Here is a 16,479-nt window from a genome sequence, read left to right on the forward strand (position 1 = left end):
CAGCCGCCCAGGGCAGGGCGAAGCGCGGGGCGGCGGCCGCTGCGGGCAGTTTCGCTGTCCCCACCTGAGGGGTCGGGGCGTGCAGGGACGCGAGCAGCCCGGGGCCCCCCCCGCGCTGGGGTGACCGTCCGCGAGGTCCCGGGAGCGGCCTCCCGTGTGGCAGCGCGGGAGGGTGGGCCGGGCCTTGCAGCGGGGCCTGCAGCGGGGGCCCCGGAGGGACGGCGGCGGTCGGAAGACTCCCAGGTGCAAAGTTTGCGCGCTTTACGGTCGGTGCTCACTGTAACAGGGCACGCAAGGGGGTTGTGCTTGGAACTGTTGCACACCTGCGTACGTCTGGTAAAACCAGGCGGTTTTCACGTCTTTCAGCAGGGGACTGGCGTTTTCTGTAACTGTTGCGCAGATGGTTACCGGAGCAGCAAACAGTTCACGACCAGTTCAGAATCAAGCTGCTAAGCAAATAGAGATCTTTTTACAAATCCCAAAGGGTTTTACATGCTAAAAAAACCCAAACAAACCAAAAGCCAAGAACAAGGAAGATGATATCTGTTATCTGTAGTGGCAGTATCTCCCATGCTCTAAAATATGTATGTTCATGTTTGATGTTAGTTGTTTTGCAGGGTTGTAAATGGTTAGGTGTTCTGTGTGCTCAAATGAGAAGGCTGGGTGAGGGAAGTGCCATTCAGTCTTCTGCTACTGTATTGACTGTACATGTATTTAAAACCCCACGATTTTAATGCTATACTATTGCACCATAAATATTCCAGCTTCATTTAGAAGCAAATGAGTATTTGTGAGACATGAGGCACTGGAATAGGTTGCCCAGGGAGGTTGTGAATGCTCCATCCCTGGCAGTGTTCAAGACCAGGTTGGACGAGGCCTTGGGTGATAGTGTGAGGTGTCCCTGCCCATGGCAGGGGGTTTGGAACTAGATGATCTTAAGGTCCTTTCCAACCCTAACGATTCTATGATTCTATGACATTACACATACCTCCTTCTGTACCAGCAACAGAGTACATGTTGTTTTTTTAAGATGTAAAAGCAGAACACAGATATTGAGCAATGTTTTCTAATGGAGAAATGAAAGAGGATGTAACAAATACCACATCAGGAGGTTTCAAAGTACAGCTGAACCATCATGCAGTTCAAACCAAGTAGAAGATGACCTGCTGATTCCTGACCGAGTGTGGAACTACAGCTTCTACTATCAATTTATTCACAAGTTTCCAAACAAAGTTTCTAAACGACTACCTTGTGTAAATACTTACATAGCATGACCTTCATAATTCACCTGGTCACTGCTGATTCTCCTGCAGATTGAGAGAAAATGTTTTTCCTGTTTAAATAAAATCCTTTCTCAAACTTGAGTTAAAAAAAGACTGGATTTGTTAAGTTACAATGCTATATCCCAGCTCTTATCCCATGACTTTGTGGACACTAAAGGAAGAAAAGCAGCATAAGATAATGTCAACATGCCTTTTTGTAAGAGTTTTGTGATGGTGGATGTCTTCATGTCATAGACCTACCAGTTAATTCTCCTGCCAAACTGCTTTTGGGGTTCTCATCCTGCACAGGATGAAGCTATCCCTTAACTTCGTCACACACCTCTTTCCTCACCACTTGCTATGCTGGCATTCCACCACAGGTTTCATGACTCTTATGCTTCCCTGATGAGGCCCCTCCCTCTGCCTGCTCCCAGTTGCCTCCTGTAGTGAAGGGACTGGCTGGTTGTAAGGACAGAAGGATGTAAAATACTTTGATTTTCATGACACCTTTGACACCTGCAGCTCCCATCTGCTTTGCCCATGTTGGCTATCTCTTATGGCTAGAAGCAAACCAAGTCAAATGTGCCACTGGCTGGGATATGAGATGGACAGCAACCAAGAGCAGGGTGCTTGGGAGATCTTGGTCTCCATACATGAGCCTCTCAGGCTTTTTCTGCCCTGCTTTGTCATTCTGTTGGTTTTACAGCCTCTACTGAATCCAGTAGGAGGTTGGCCATTATAAAGGAATGTGCTGAATCTACCAGGGAGGGAGAGGATGGCCACCAGCATCAGAGTGACTGTGTGAGTCTCAGAGGAAGCCACTGCTTTTCTGTGCTCCTGAAGAGAAGGTGCAATTCTGCAGTTGCTACATGCACTGTGCCCATACATGCCTCACCTTCCTGATATGACCGGCATCGGTATTGATACCTATGCACACGCTCACCTCTTGTGTAGTGTGACACGTTTCATTATTGCTCAGTTACAATACAGTCAAATGATGGATACACAGTTGGCCATAGGGCAGGAGGCAGCTTGTGAAGGCCTGGGAAGAGACAGAGATGGAGCAGGGCACACTCTGGCTGGTTCTGTCCCCGGGCACAAGCAGCCCCTTTCTGGCTTGGCATCCCCAGTGGAAGTTGCCACCTCTGTGCTGCTGCTCCTTGTGCCTTTCTCCTGGCATGCCCTGCACCGTGCCACTGCTTCCTATGAAAAGTGTTCTGGGCAGGGGGTGAACAGGGAAGAGGCTGGAACTTTTCCCCTGTGTGGGCACAAGAAGTCAGATCAGCGCTTTTTGGAAAACCATTGCCCAAATGAGGCCAGAAGCAGCTGCACACACTCTCTCTGACCTTTCCGCATTGCAGTCTCTGGACCACACTGGACAGGGAGCACTGCTGGGCTCCCCACCCCTTACCCTCCAGGCTGATGCTAGACACTCCATTTCACAGCCCATGGCTCCCCATCTTCCCTGCACTTGCACAGTGTGACATTTCCAGAGCCCGGGGTTTGCTGGCTACATGTTTGGCTTTTTTTCTTTTTCTTGTGGCACTTCTAATCTACATAAATCAACTCTCAAAACAGTTCCCTCCTCACTGTCATTTAGTTTAAATTTGCAGCGTTGTTACTTAATGCAGGCAGCTGACGGTCATCCAGTTTGCCAGAAAGAAACTGCGCACGATCGCATTCAGAAATACAGCCAAAGAAAAGAAGTTACAGTTTCCTGAACGCTCCCGAGAACGACTGCGGAAAATCCGCCCGCCTTTGGTGAGAAGGAGCGAAGGAGAACTACAGCTCCCAGCAGCCTGCCGGCAGCCGGGGAAGGGCAGAGTTCACTGTCACGTTGACAGTGGAGGACTAAGGGTGTGCGTCGGGTGCCGGGGCTGTCCGGCCCCCAGCGGAGCCGAAAGGCCTCTGGGAAGGGCAAGTGGAGTGGCCAGCGCTGGCCTCCTCCTGCCGCCCCTGCTTCACTTCGGCGCCCTGAGCAGCTCCGAACCTGCCCGGGTAAGCGTCTGACTCTGCAAACCACTTTGCTCCTCTGACTTCCTTCTTCTGCCAGAGGCAGCAGCACAGGGAGGGGAGGGACGAGAGCCGGGCGGCAAGAAGCAGCAGTTTTACACCCTCCCACCCTGCCTCCCAAATCTGGTGTTTAGCCGGAAAGCTCAACTGTAGAGACAGTGCGGCTGGGAGAAGGTGCCCCGCTATGCTAGACGGGCTGCTGAGAAGGCTGCGCTTGAGATTTCTGTATGGAAATCCCCACAAACCACTCCCAGTGGGGAAAGCTGCTCAGGAGTTTTCCGTGCTGCACGGATTTCCGCAGGCAGGCATTGCTCTTGTGAAGCCATCCACTTTCTGAGGTTACACTATCAGGCCAGCATGGCCATCCAGTCCCAAAGCATTTTAGCAGAGGGGGAAGTATTTCTGGGGGTGTAGGAGAGTCAGGGTGTTGCTCCATGTTCACAGCACCCAGCTAGGGCACTGCTGAGGGTCGGCTGGGGGTAACAGTGCTGCACACAGGCCAGTCGGTGTTTCTGTCAGTGGCTTCCCCTCCCAGCACCACTGTCTCCCGTTCTGACGTGCCAGAGGCAGGAAGGTAAGGTGGAACAGGCTCACTGCTCTGCGTCGGCCTGGCTGTGGGATCCCAGGTGCCTGGAAGCACATGGGGCAGCCTGCCAAGCCCCAGGCTCCAGGCCTGCCATCTCAAGAGCGCATGAGTCCATCCAAGTCCACCTGGGTGACAGACCGGTGCCTCCCTCCACTGGCTTGCCCCAAGACAGCAGCCTGCGGGAAGCAAAATATCTAATAGCTCTTGGGCTAAAGGTTTCAGTTTATCATCAGTATCCGTCCATTTTCATACCACCTTGGTAGTCGAGGAGGGAGTAGCCTCCTTCTTTACCATGAATCACTGCTCCTGTGTTTCTGGTTATCAGGTTTATGGGCATTTAATAGCAACTCCCAAGACCTAGACAGGATGGTGTCTGTGAGGAGGGTAGGATTTGATCAGCCACTCAGACAGCAGGGAGATACGTCTTCTTATGACCAAAGAAGAAAGTGAAACAAAACGGTGCAGAAGCCAGAGCTCCAGGGAAGAAAGAAAATGGAAGAGAATCCAAGTGTGGATCTCTCTGGAGGTAAGTGAATCATATGCTTAACTCCATCTACTAGGAAAACCCCTTTGCAAGAACACTTCAACAGTGATATGGGAAACCTAAATAAAATAATAAAAAAAAAAATAATAAAAAGAATCCCCTCTTTTCCAGACCCAGAAAAGCAAGTTGCTATCTTTTTTTGAAGGGTGAAAGATTAACAAGTTATTTCAGTTTTGGATTCCAGTCTGCAACAGGTTTACACTCTGTGTCCAGGATGGCAGCACAAGAAAGGCTAAAGATGCAGCTACAGCTGGGAGAGCTTTCTTCGGTGCATCCCAGTGCTTCCCATCTACAGATGCTTACATAATAGGCCAGTTTTCCATCACCTATGGATGGAAAACCTCTGGAGGAGGCACAGCAAGGAGTACTGTTTGTACCCAGCTTGAATAGCAGGATACCTTGAGGTTCTTCCTGGTTCAGTTTCTACCCTGTACTTACATCTTCCATGTGCCTCATTATGACTACTATATATTTCAGTGATACTGTGATGCTGTAACTAGTTCAGATCCATCCTAAGTGATCAGAAGTTTTCCCATCATAATCAGCAACAAGGAATGTAAAAGTCATGCTCCAAAGGACAGCATGTTCTGACATGTGACAAGGGCACGTTTTTCTCCATTTTCAAATTAGCGGGGAGTTCCTTGCCATTTTTATCAGTCTTTATTCTAGTTTTAGCATAATCATTTCTGTCATTATAGTGCTTGATCATTCATAAGGAGTTTTCCACAAATAGTGCCTGAAATTTGAGCTGCACTGTTTGGTTTTGTAAGATTCAAAATGTGTTACAAACACTTACTTTCAGTGTTCTGAGTAAGTATTTCTCTATTGAATTATGCTCCACTGTTTGCTTTTAATTATATGTTACCATAGCTGTCTGGGAGAGCAGCTCCAGAACAGGAGCAGAGAAGGAGCATGAGCAGAGCTGACATTTACAATTCCAACAGATGCTTGAAGTGCTTTTGTGTAACTATTCTGGCCAGTTCTCAACAACAACCTTAGAAATTCTTCAAATCCATCACCTTAATTTGCTAACCTAGGAAACCCCACTATCTGTGGAAGGTGTGGCAACATATCCTACCACATAATAAAAGAATTGCTCGCCCCAGCATGCATATAGACTGGGATTGAGTTAACTTTGCTCACAGCAGCCTGTACAGTGCTGTGTTTTGGATTTGTGGTTAAAAAAAAATAGTGTTGATAACACAGCAGTGTTTTGGTGATGGCTGAACAGTGCTGGCGTGGCATCAAGGCTTTCTCTTCCCCCCTCCTCTCCCTGCTCCAAACAAATAATTGGGGGGGGCAGAAGATTGGGTGGAGACCCAAGGTGGGAAATGGGTTATTGCATAAAGTATAACATCACACTCAGTAACAAAAAACGATACAGGAAGAAAGGGAGAGGGGGTTTGGTTCAGGCTGGACAGTGCTCAAAGAGTGGCCTGGCATCAGTCCACTTGTAGGAGATGGTGAGCAATTGCCTTTGCATTGCTTGTGGTTTCCCCTCCTTTCCTTCACTTATTCAGCTGTCCTGATCTCAAGCCATGAGTTTTCTCACTTTTGGTCACCTATTCTCTCCCCCGTCTCACCCGGGGTAGATGTTTCTGAAATACAAGAACTGGGAATTTTACAGGGTGGTGGTAAAGCACAGGGTATTCTTGATTCCTGTATGCCTAGCTGAGCTTCTGAACTCTGATTTCAACAGCAGGGCCAGCCCAGGATGAGGATCAGAGCACAGCAGGGCATCCTGTCCACCAAGAGCCCACCCAAGAAACACTTGAGCACCAAGTGGCAAGCAGGTGGCCTGAGACCTCCTGCAAACTAGAGGAGGACTCTTCAGTATGTAAATCACCAACTCCTGATGGAGACACAACACTGTCTGATTTAGCTGGCCCCACAGCAGAGAAGGTTAACCAGGAAGCTGAAATAGCACTGGAAGAATCTGGGAAAACAAGTGATGGTGTCTCCAAAAGATGCCAGGAAGAAGATGACTTGGATGAAGGTGAGTCTCTCCCCATCCAGCATTTCCAAAAATGCATAAATGCATATATGATTCTATATAGAGATATCTGACCCAGGTAAAGTGCTGTGTTCACTGCCTTGTGTTCATCTGTATAGAGAATCATCAAATGTGTTTCCAAAAATGCAGGAGGGGGTTGTTGGTTCTTGAATAAGACCAAAGAGAGGTAAGTGTAGGTCTGCAAATTTTATTCCCCATAGCCAAGCTGGCCCATGATAAAATGGACAGCAAAGGAGACAGCCCTGTACAGCAGGAAACATGGGAGGACCAGGAGATAAGCAGGCAATGTGAAAGCTCCTACACAGCAGAGGAAGATGCTTCATCAAGAAGCAAGTCACTAAGCTCTGACAGTAAAGTGACACATTTGTCTGTGACTGCCACAGAAGATATCACAAAGGACCCCTTGCCAGAGAAGAGCACCAGTGCTCCTCTCTTAGATCAGGAGCCAGAAGAGAACATGGAGCAAGAAACACAGGAAAATGGATCCCAAGGCATGTTAAGGAACAGACATGGGATGAAAGGTGAGCTGGTGGCTGCATGTTGCTGCTCTTCCACTATTCACATGCCTACACTTTGCATAGGTGTTAGAAAAATGGTAAGGTGAAATCTCTAGTGCTTATTGTCAATTCTCCAGAGTCAAGCATGAAAGAAGGTATAAGAAACTATCTGGCTTCTCTCTTTCTCTCTCCTTTGGGTACTGTCCTGCATGAAATCACACTGCACTCTGCATTATCTTTCTCCTTCCCCTGCTCAAATAGCAGACTGTCAAGACTCAAAGCAGTATTAATGCAAAGCAGTATTGACTTCTAACTCTTTCCCTCAGCTGGGAGCTCCTGGCAGCTCTGTTGCTTTTCTTATTGCAGCTGAATTTACCTGTTCCCTCAACCGTGAGTGGCACATTTCTTTTTCTTACTGTAGGGCACACATCTCCAAAGCCAGAGGCTCAGTCCTGCTTGGAGAATATCACCACCCAAAACACAGACCAGGAGAAGGCAAAAAAGTCCCTCTTCCTGAAAGGTGAGGAAAAGAAGCTTCCCTTGCATGTTACTCATCGACTGGAAGGCCCTGATCCTCCAGGAACAAGTAATGAAGCACATTTAATAATTCTTCTCTCTTGGGACCTTTCACAGCCTTTTCTGAGGGCTTGAGGGGAAAAACATTCCCTTAAAAATAGGCTCTGTTTGAACCTATAGTAACAGCTTTCATCCAGTTCTGCGTACTCCAAAGCAGGCATACATGCTCATGAAAAGCATGTTCAGACTGCTGGGATTACCCTGGCATGCCCTGGGAGGTCTGATGCCACTACATTGATGGTTTCCCTTCCCAGTCTCTCTCTGTGTCATGGGGCCCCAAGCAGGAACTGTGATGCTGATCTGGAGAGGGACAGAAGCAGTTGTGTCTGGACCTTGCTGTCCTTTTTGGGGCAGAAGCATGGTAGCCTTTGTTCACCCAGCATAGCTAGGAGGAAGGCAGAGAACACAACACTTTAGCTGGGTCAGACACCTGTATATAGAATCATAGGATCAGCTAGGTTGGAAAAGTCGTTTTAAGATCATCATGCCCAACCTTTACTGAAGGACTGCCAAGTCCCCCACTAAACCATGTCACTATGTGGAGATAGGTACTCTGAACAGCCACAAACCTTAAAGCAAACAGAGAGGGTGAAAGAAAAGCTTGTAGCTGCAATTTCCTCAGGAAATTCTGTGCAAAAAAGCTATGGCATTGCCTCCATCTTTGGAGCTGTAGCCCCCCCATCTGGTGGGTAGCCGCATGGGCGGAGCAGCTGCTTCATTCTTGGGTCCCCAGAGAACATGTCAATTTGAACCACTTTCCTAGTGTAGGTGAAAAGGTCTGAAATGAGAAAAAAGAACCTTCATAGCTACTTTGTAGCATATCATTGCAGGTCACTTGGGACTGACTTCTGTTCCCCATCTTGGGTCTTTCCCCTGTTGAACAGGGCTTATCACCTTGAGCCTTCTATTGCTTGGTCTCTGCCTACTCTGCTTCAGCAACCCAACCTCCAGTTCCCAGCAAGCCCCCAAGAACCCCACAGTGGAGGCATTCCTGTTGCAGTTCAACCAGCTGCAGGAGAGGTTTCCGGGGCAGAGTCCTCAACTCTGGCTTCGTGGGCGCAAGTTCCTGCAGAAGCACCTCAATGCATCTCACCACACGCAGCCAGCCATCATTATCTTTACAGCTGCCCGCAAGGGTGAGCAGACCTTGCGATGCCTTAGCACCCATGTGGCTGACACCTACTCGGCTGCCCTACATGGCAGCACGGTCCAGATTGATGGCATGGGGAAATCCAGGCTCCAGAGTGACAAGGCCAAGCTGGAGGTGGACATGGAGCTGAGCTCAGCTTTCCAGGCTAGGAGCCATGCTGCAGTGATCCACCGCTTTGAGTTGCTGCCGGCAGGGGCCACCCTCATTTTCTACAAATATTGTGACCATGAAAGTGCTGCTTTCAAGGACGTGGCCCTGCTGCTGACTGTGCTGCTGGAGGAGGAGACGCTGGAGACCCACATCAGCCTCCAGCAGGCGGAGGAGAGTGTCCGCGACTTCCTCTGGGCCAAGTTCATTGACACCAGGACCCCCAGCTCCCATGACCACATGGACTCTGACAAGTTCAGTGGGCTGTGGAGCCGCATCTCCCACCTGGTCCTACCTATCTACCCAGTGCAGGCCATCGAGAAGGGAGGCTGCCAGGTCCACACCAAACCCTAGGGGCAGAGGCTGCCAGAGCCCCAGAGGAGGGTTGGACAATGGTCCTGTCAGCTCTGGTGGAGGCATACACAAACAGTGCTATTTCTTTTCAATTTGTTTCTTGCATCTTCCTGGAAAGAGTTTGACAGGTATAAGTTGATTCAGGCTGTTTGCCAGCCTGGAGATGATAGATTGCACACTTCCTTCTGGCAGATGGGAAGAGTGGGTACTCTAGACTGCTAATTGCACAGGAGAACATTGCTGTGTGGGGAGGCAGGAGGGAAAACAGGACTTTGCAGGTAGCATTTCTATCAGAAGATACACAAATAACATACACAACTAGTATTCCAGAAAGATACTTCAGTATCTCTTTCATTTCTCCCTGCCTCTTAGTTTGCTAATGTCATGTACATTGGTCTCTGAATGTACTTTATCTAGAAGGTTTCTCTCCATTTTCAGAGTGCTGCTGAAACACAGGAAGGTCGAATTCCTCAAAGCCCAACATTTTGAAGGCATACTTCAAAAAGAAAACTCAGGGGTTTGGCCAGTCAGTCCTGATAGGGTCACACTTGCACAGACAGCTTGACACCTTGCAAAGACCAGATCCTAAATATAGAATGTCCAAACAAGCCTGCAATTCAGAAATCCCCTAAACATCAATTAGAAGAAATTTCAGAGAGCAGTGAAACAGAAACCACCTCACTGTTGCTCTGATTGCACAGGTAAAAGAATGAGTAACACAGTTTAACTTATGCTGCCTGTTTTAAAAAGTGTCCACTCTTGATCCCTTTGCTGCCACGAGACTATGACTACATCTTTGGGCTGATGCAAAAAACATTTAGCATTGATATTTATTTCAAATCACATAGGGTAGCACTCCAGGTCTTTGCCCTTCAAAGGTACATTGGCCTCCCTGACAGGCAGCTGGTGCTCTGTCATATGCTAAAGCAACTAGGAACAGAGCTGGGATTTGCTGGTAAAGACAAAATCTCTCATGTTAACACTAAAATTCCCCCCAAAAGCAAGTCGGTTTCTTACTGTGCCTCCTCTTCTGCATACCAGGAAGAGAAATCTGAGTCCTGGAAACACTGTGTTGCCCCTGCACACTGCACTTTTGCAGGTGCTCTGGGACAGAGCAGCCAACTCAGGGAACACCTCAGGGGTAGGTGCAGGTTGCAGCATTTATAGCAGCACAACGACCTGTCCCGGGTGTCAGACCCTCGTGCCTACAGAGTTGTCTGCCAGGGAAGGAGCAGCTGTAGCAGAGCATGGCTTATTTCCGTATAAGCAGCACAGACTGGGGCCTTACAGAGCCAGGCTCTGTATCCGAACAGGACAGAAATTGAGAACACTATGGTGTTTTTACAAGCAGCACATGTGAGTGCTTCTTAGAGCAACTGGATCCTGGTGCTGTCCAGGTCTCCTGCCAATGGTGCCTTGCTGATGTGCCCCACTGATGGGCCAGCTGAGGTACAACCCTGCACCCTAAAACCACAGCCTGTCTCTTCTTTCCTCCTGCTGCGTGCCTTGACGTCTCTTAGGAGATATGTGGCCACTAACTTGGAGGAGGGGACAAAACGAAGGAAGAGGAAGGGGTTATTTGTTCATGTTCTAGTGAAAGGACAACTTTGTTGGTTGGGGACATGAAGACACAACCAAAGAGTTTTAACTGTGACAAACACTAGGCTAGATGTGAGTTACCTGCTGCAGCTCAGCATCAGCAGGGCAGCCCAGAGCATGGTTTTGTATAAGATATAGGTTGCTTCCTCCCCTTCCTCCTTTTTATTGGTAAACATTACTTTGGTAACAGAAAATACTGTTTCTGCTCTGCACAGTTCAGTATGGGCGTTGATGTAAGAACCAGCAGACCATTAATCATGTTATGTCAATATCTCGAAGGAAGTCTGTATTTTAATGTTATCTCACTCTCAGTTTTATGCTCTGTTTTTGTAATGCATAGCTAGGGTATGGAAGGCCAAATTCACACTGCTTGGACACATCACTGTAAGCTCCATCCACCTGAGCTAGTCTAATACAGACATAGATATTTTTATGACCTTTTAAAGACAAACTGTCTGCTTGCTTCTGAACCAAAACTTCTATTTAAAAATAAATAATGAGATTGCAAAAGAAACCAGAAGTTCTTAAACTGAGACTGGACTCTTACCATACGTATTCTGCTTTTGTGATTGGTTGGTTTATTTGCTTGCTTTTTTGGTGGTGGTTTTTGTTGTTTTTTTTTTTTGTTGTTGTTTTGGTTTTGCTCTTTCTTTTTTCCCCTCCACTAGCTATTTTCAGTTTATTAAGGAAAAGGGATCATTAGATATTAGACAAAGTTTTTTTTAGGCCAGGGCTATATTTGTGCAAGCAAATCGAATATTAGCTTTTTCCAGAAAAAAAAACAACCCTTTTCTCAGTTGTTTGGGGCAAACATTTGCAGCTTTTTCAACTAAAGCAAAAGTAAAAACAAACCCCCAAACAGCCGCTGAATTCAGCGCAGACTGGAACATACTGAGGTTTGCGTAATGCTTAATGATAATAATTAAGCTAAAATCCATGGACAACTGAAATATTTGAGAAATACAGAAAGCAAATATTTCTCATTTCAACACCCTTCATCAGATCGGTTCCACCCAATGTCACACCATGTCAGCACACACGAATTCTTATATTTGTGATGAATTACTTTGCCCAGCTCTGGCCTAAACAGAGAAAAGGCTGAACAAAAGAGGATTTACTCTTTTTCTGGATTTTCTTCAGTCCCTGTCCAGGCCCTGACAACCTATTTAGGCATCTATTTTCACACAGATGTTCACGTGATTAATTGCCAGAAGTACACATCACTCGTCTCCTGTTGTCTGATGCAAGAGAACAAGACTTGGTCCTAGCCCAAAGATTCAGATGAAAGTCTGATGTCACCAGGTTAAATGATTGGTGGATGACAAACCCAGGCTTCTTTTTTAGTCTTGCACATGAATTCGAAAGTGAGTGCAAAGGGACCGGCTAAACAAGCTCCTAGAGTGTCTCCAGGCAGAAGGATGCACTGGTATTTTTCCCCTAGATGGTGTGCTAACCGTAGAATCATAGAACAGTTAGGGTTGGAAAGGACCTTAAGATCTGTGTTAGTAAACAGAATCATCATCCTGCTCCAAAAAACAGGTTGAACCGGGAATGGGAGTGGTGCCTGCCAGGTGACACAGAGGTCGTGGGGCACAGGGAGCAGATACACCCATGGCAGCTCAGGAGGAACTAAAGCTTCCCCTTCCCAGGCTGTGGCAGGTCAGCACAAGACCAGGATGAAGCAGGACATGGTCCAGCTCTGCAGCATCGCAGGTAAATTATTCTTCCCAGGCCTAGTTCATAATCTCTCTGGGAATGTCTCTTCCTGCACATACACATCACCCAGGCCCAGCAAGGCCATGGGTTTGGCTGGAGCTTATCAGTTGCCTGCTGTTACATGAATGCAAAAAAACTGAAATTATTTTTCAATTCCTGATCTTAAAAAAAATTAAAAAACTTATTTTACTTGGCCTATTAAAGCATTCCACTCCCCAGCTATCCTTCTGTTTTTTTTAGTACTGCTCTCTGCAGCAGTAGTTCTTCAGGGAAGGATGTGCTGCCACAGGGTGCTCAACAACCCTAAAAATCACCTTGAAAATTACACAGCACCTCAACTGAGGGGCAAAACCAGTTCTGGAAGGCCAGTCTGGACTGCATCACAAAATGAGCACTGATAATATGTGTGAATGTGTCACTGCCTTGTGATTAGGACATAAACTTACCATCTCCAGCATTTAAAGGCAAGTGGCCCAGCCAGTGCTGCATGGGCTTGGCATGCCACCTGGCTCTCTGTGCAGCATCCCTGTCCCTGCAACAGGCACATCATGCCACATCTCTGTTTGCCCCTCTGCACCAGCACAGGCTAAAACTGGAAGAAGGCAGGACAGAGAGAGACAGGTAGTGAACCCAGATGAGTTACATCTCTCCTTTTGAGCTTTAACCTCCAGGAGCTCTCTGACAGCTTAACTCTCCTGCAGCTCCATGCATGGGCAGGCTCTGCTGCCAGAGGGCTGGTTTCTTGGGGGTCACTTTTAGGCCTACAGACCTCCATTTTAAGAGAGATTTGCATATAGCAGGAGCTTAAGAGGTTTTTTTATTTCCCTCCTTCACCTCTCCAGGGGAAGCAGCCATACAATGAACTGCACAAAGGAGCTTGGCATCAGCCTATGGGCTGTGGATCTAGGAGCTGGCAATGAAAAAAGGCTTGAAGAATGCAGCTTGCACGTGTATTGCCCGCACAGGGAGGAGGCAAAGCCACGAGCAGACCTGCGGCCTCTCTCCGATTTGGCTGGAGTGTGCAGCTCTGCTCAGGCCGAGAGAGGGCACTCGAGAGCTGAGGATCTTCTCAGAGCCTGAGCAGAGGCAGCCCCGCGGTTCAACACAAGGGATGGAAACAGCCTCCCCACACCACACATCCTTTGAGGTCTGCTTCATCCTCTGCCCCAGCAACCTAGGGACCACTCAAACACCTCCGGGAAGCAGTTTCAGGTGGTGATCTCTACAGGAGAGTAGACCTGGCCTCTTTCCCCAGTTACAGCTTGAGCTAAATGAAGCCACTGTTTTTTCTGTTAACACAGCTGACCCCTTAGAGCTGATCAGAATGATAGAAAGAAGGACCAGCCATTTCCCTGGTCAGAGCTTGTGTCTGCAGTGGGAAGCCTTATACCACACAGGTTCTTCCACAAAAGGGAGAGCAAAGTCCAGTTGTTTCTGCTCCAAGGGCCAGGAAGGGGCATCTGTGCTGGGGCAAACACCAGGTAAAGCCAACTGAGTCACTGTGACTGTTCGGCCAGAGGTATAGACTAAAAACCCACTGCAGTGTCCTGCAAATCTGCTGTCAAAGACAGTCTTCCTCCAGCAGCTTGGCCAATGGGAGGAAAACACACACAGGGAAATAAAGAGGTCCAAATACCTTTACACTTCAGGCCCATCTTTCACATGCGTTTTTTTGAATTCACAACCTCTATAATTATGACGCTGAAACTTTCCCTGTGGGAAGATAGCTGCCATCTTGACATCTGCAAGTGAGTTGTGAGCAGAATAAATCCCTTCAGGTAATGTTAAAGGACAGTGTACTCCAGTCCTGCAGGACCTGCTGCAACAGCAGCCACAAACATTGGTTCTCCTTTCCAGAGGCAATATGCTTTGATTCCTCTTCCTGACTGTGTTTGGAAGATTCTGGGAGAAACAGTTGGCTGATGAAACACAATTCAATGAAACAAGAAGTTGAAATAACCCTAGGCAACTTCCAGAGGGCAAGAGATGAGCACAGATCAGATCCCTACAAGCAGCCCATATGTCCAAATGTGGCTGGCACCTACAGTGAAACTCACTGGCTGGCCCCAGCTCAAATTTGGTTATGGAGAGACTGTTGGGATGCACCTATATGGCTCTGCTATTGGGTGCTAATAAAGGGGAGATCCTCAACCTCATAAATCCTTTAAACATTCCCTGGTGGTAATAAAAACCTACTTTCTGTTAACAGGGCACATGAAACTGGGAAGCAGCAGAGGAAAAGCCCTTTTCAATGGCAAGGCTGAATGAAAGACCACAAAGAGCTGCTGCACATGCAGAGCTCAGCCTGCTCATGTACATAATACAGCAGAACCAGCTGGCCCAGTTACAAAGTGGAAAATTTACTTTAAATAAAGACAATAGGGAAAAAAAATACATATTGAGAGAGGTGGATTAGAAACGATTACAAGACTGGAAGCTGGTTGTGGTGGCTGGTGATGATTTTATTAGCAAAGTTTTAAGTGTATTAATTGGTTCAGTACACTACCAAACCCTTCTATATATTGATTAGTGGGGGTTGGGTTCTCAAGACTAAGAGGGAACCTTTATCTCCTACACCACTGTTCCCACATTGACTGAGATTACTCAAAATGTGCTCTGAACATCAAGAAAACAACCATGCTGCTTAAACTCAGGGTGTAAAATGGCAAGCAGCATTTTAACAGTGTCTTGCTGCCTTTCACACTGCACTTGCATCACCCCTGTGAGCAGAAGAGGCTCAAGAGTTGTGCTTAAGAGATGCAAACTGGCCTAGCAAGAAAGGTCAGGAGAGGGGGCACAGAGGGGCCCTGGAGGGGAGAGCACTGAAAGCCACCTGGATTTGCCCCATCACACTCCCTTAGCACCTCACATGCAGATCCCCCTCCTCAAATTGTCTTTGCACTGAAAAGCATACAACAGCCTGTTTCTGCCTCCCTGGGCTCCTGCTCATATACTGGGTTTGAGCTGTAGAACATCAGACACACCGCAACTCACGTGAGACCCGAACTGCTACTGACTCTATCACTCAGCTGGAGCCAGACACACTTTTCAGCACAGCCTCTCCTCCACCTAACTGCCTCTCCACAGCTTTGCTTATCTGCAGTGCAGGAGCTGGGTCCAGAGGAACATTACACAGGGCTGCAGCAGGGCAGGAAGGCCAAGAATTGATTCTGAAGCTTCCTCCCCATTTGTAGAAGGCAGCTCATGATGCAACCATGCTATTATCAGTGCTCCTCACTCTCATTTTCTCTGGATGGGTCAGAAGAACATTGCTCCCCTCCTCTCCTTGCCCCCTGCCTGCTAGCAAACAGCTTTGATGGGAGCTCCCAGTTGCTCCCTCCTGCTGACACCCCTCCATCATTCCTCTCTCCTTCCTCCCCTCCACCTTGAGGCTGAAACCCTTGGTAGGGGAGAGGTGTGGAGTGCTCGGATCACCTTCCTACACTAATTACAGCACATCTGGCAGGCAGGAACTGCTGCTGCCCAGGCGCCTGCCCCAGGTCAGAGACACCTAATGCCATTTTTGCACAGCCTCTGTCTATGGCTTACAGCAGCTGGAGACTCAAAGGATATCACCAAGAGCTGTCTTCTGATAACAAGCACAACAAATGGGGATCCAGAAAGGAGGGCAAGTAAATTCATTCCTCTTAAGTTACACACTTGACTATCTCAGTGTTCCAGCCTGAAAGCAGCATCTGGAGACAGGCATCGACAGATTTCTTTAGCCTGAAAGGTCTCAGGGAGCTTATGGGGGCTTTTGAGTGACATTGCACCTTCTGAGAAGGCCTCTAGCAAAGAGCAGACTGCTGGAGTAGGTTCAAATGGTCTGATATTGCACCGTGCTTTTTGCAGTTACTGACTTGGGTCAGGATGCACAAACTGAACAACTTCCATGTGTGGCTTAAGCTGCACTTTAGTATGCAACTTCACAAACCATGGAGGAGATCTGGGGGCCTCTGGGTAACTATATCCTCTTTTAGTATGGGCCAGGTCATCGGGCTCATTACCACAGGCACGATCC

The 16,479-nt window shown here is 47.8% G+C and overlaps 1 protein-coding gene and 1 long non-coding RNA gene across 4 annotated transcripts; both read left to right on the forward strand.

Moving 5' to 3' along the window:
• Positions 1–2,857: 2,857 nt before the first annotated feature.
• On the forward strand, positions 2,858–9,501 carry TOR1AIP2 (torsin 1A interacting protein 2). 3 transcript variants are annotated; one of them, XM_062602418.1, is made up of 6 exons: positions 2,858–3,260; positions 4,187–4,387; positions 6,105–6,401; positions 6,620–6,940; positions 7,338–7,502; positions 8,377–9,501. In XM_062602418.1, the coding sequence occupies exons 2-6, from the start codon at positions 4,354–4,356 to the stop codon at positions 9,141–9,143; spliced, it is 1,584 nt and encodes a 527-aa protein (XP_062458402.1). In that variant the 5' UTR covers positions 2,858–3,260; positions 4,187–4,353; the 3' UTR covers positions 9,144–9,501. The 3 variants fall into 3 exon arrangements, with proteins under 3 accessions (XP_062458402.1, XP_062458403.1, XP_062458404.1); XM_062602419.1 differs by having other exon boundaries at positions 6,108–6,401; XM_062602420.1 differs by having other exon boundaries at positions 2,859–3,260; positions 7,338–7,436.
• A 2,411-nt stretch (positions 9,502–11,912) lies between these two features.
• On the forward strand, positions 11,913–14,632 carry LOC134155322 (uncharacterized). Its single transcript, XR_009961491.1, has 2 exons — positions 11,913–12,455; positions 13,301–14,632. It is a non-coding gene; the product is annotated as an uncharacterized LOC134155322 (long non-coding RNA).
• Positions 14,633–16,479: the final 1,847 nt, after the last annotated feature.

This window comes from Pezoporus occidentalis, unplaced genomic scaffold, assembly GCF_034315485.1.
Source record: "Pezoporus occidentalis ecotype Australia unplaced genomic scaffold, CSIRO_AGI_Poc_V1 ctg76, whole genome shotgun sequence".
Lineage (NCBI taxonomy): Eukaryota > Metazoa > Chordata > Aves > Psittaciformes > Psittacidae > Pezoporus > Pezoporus occidentalis.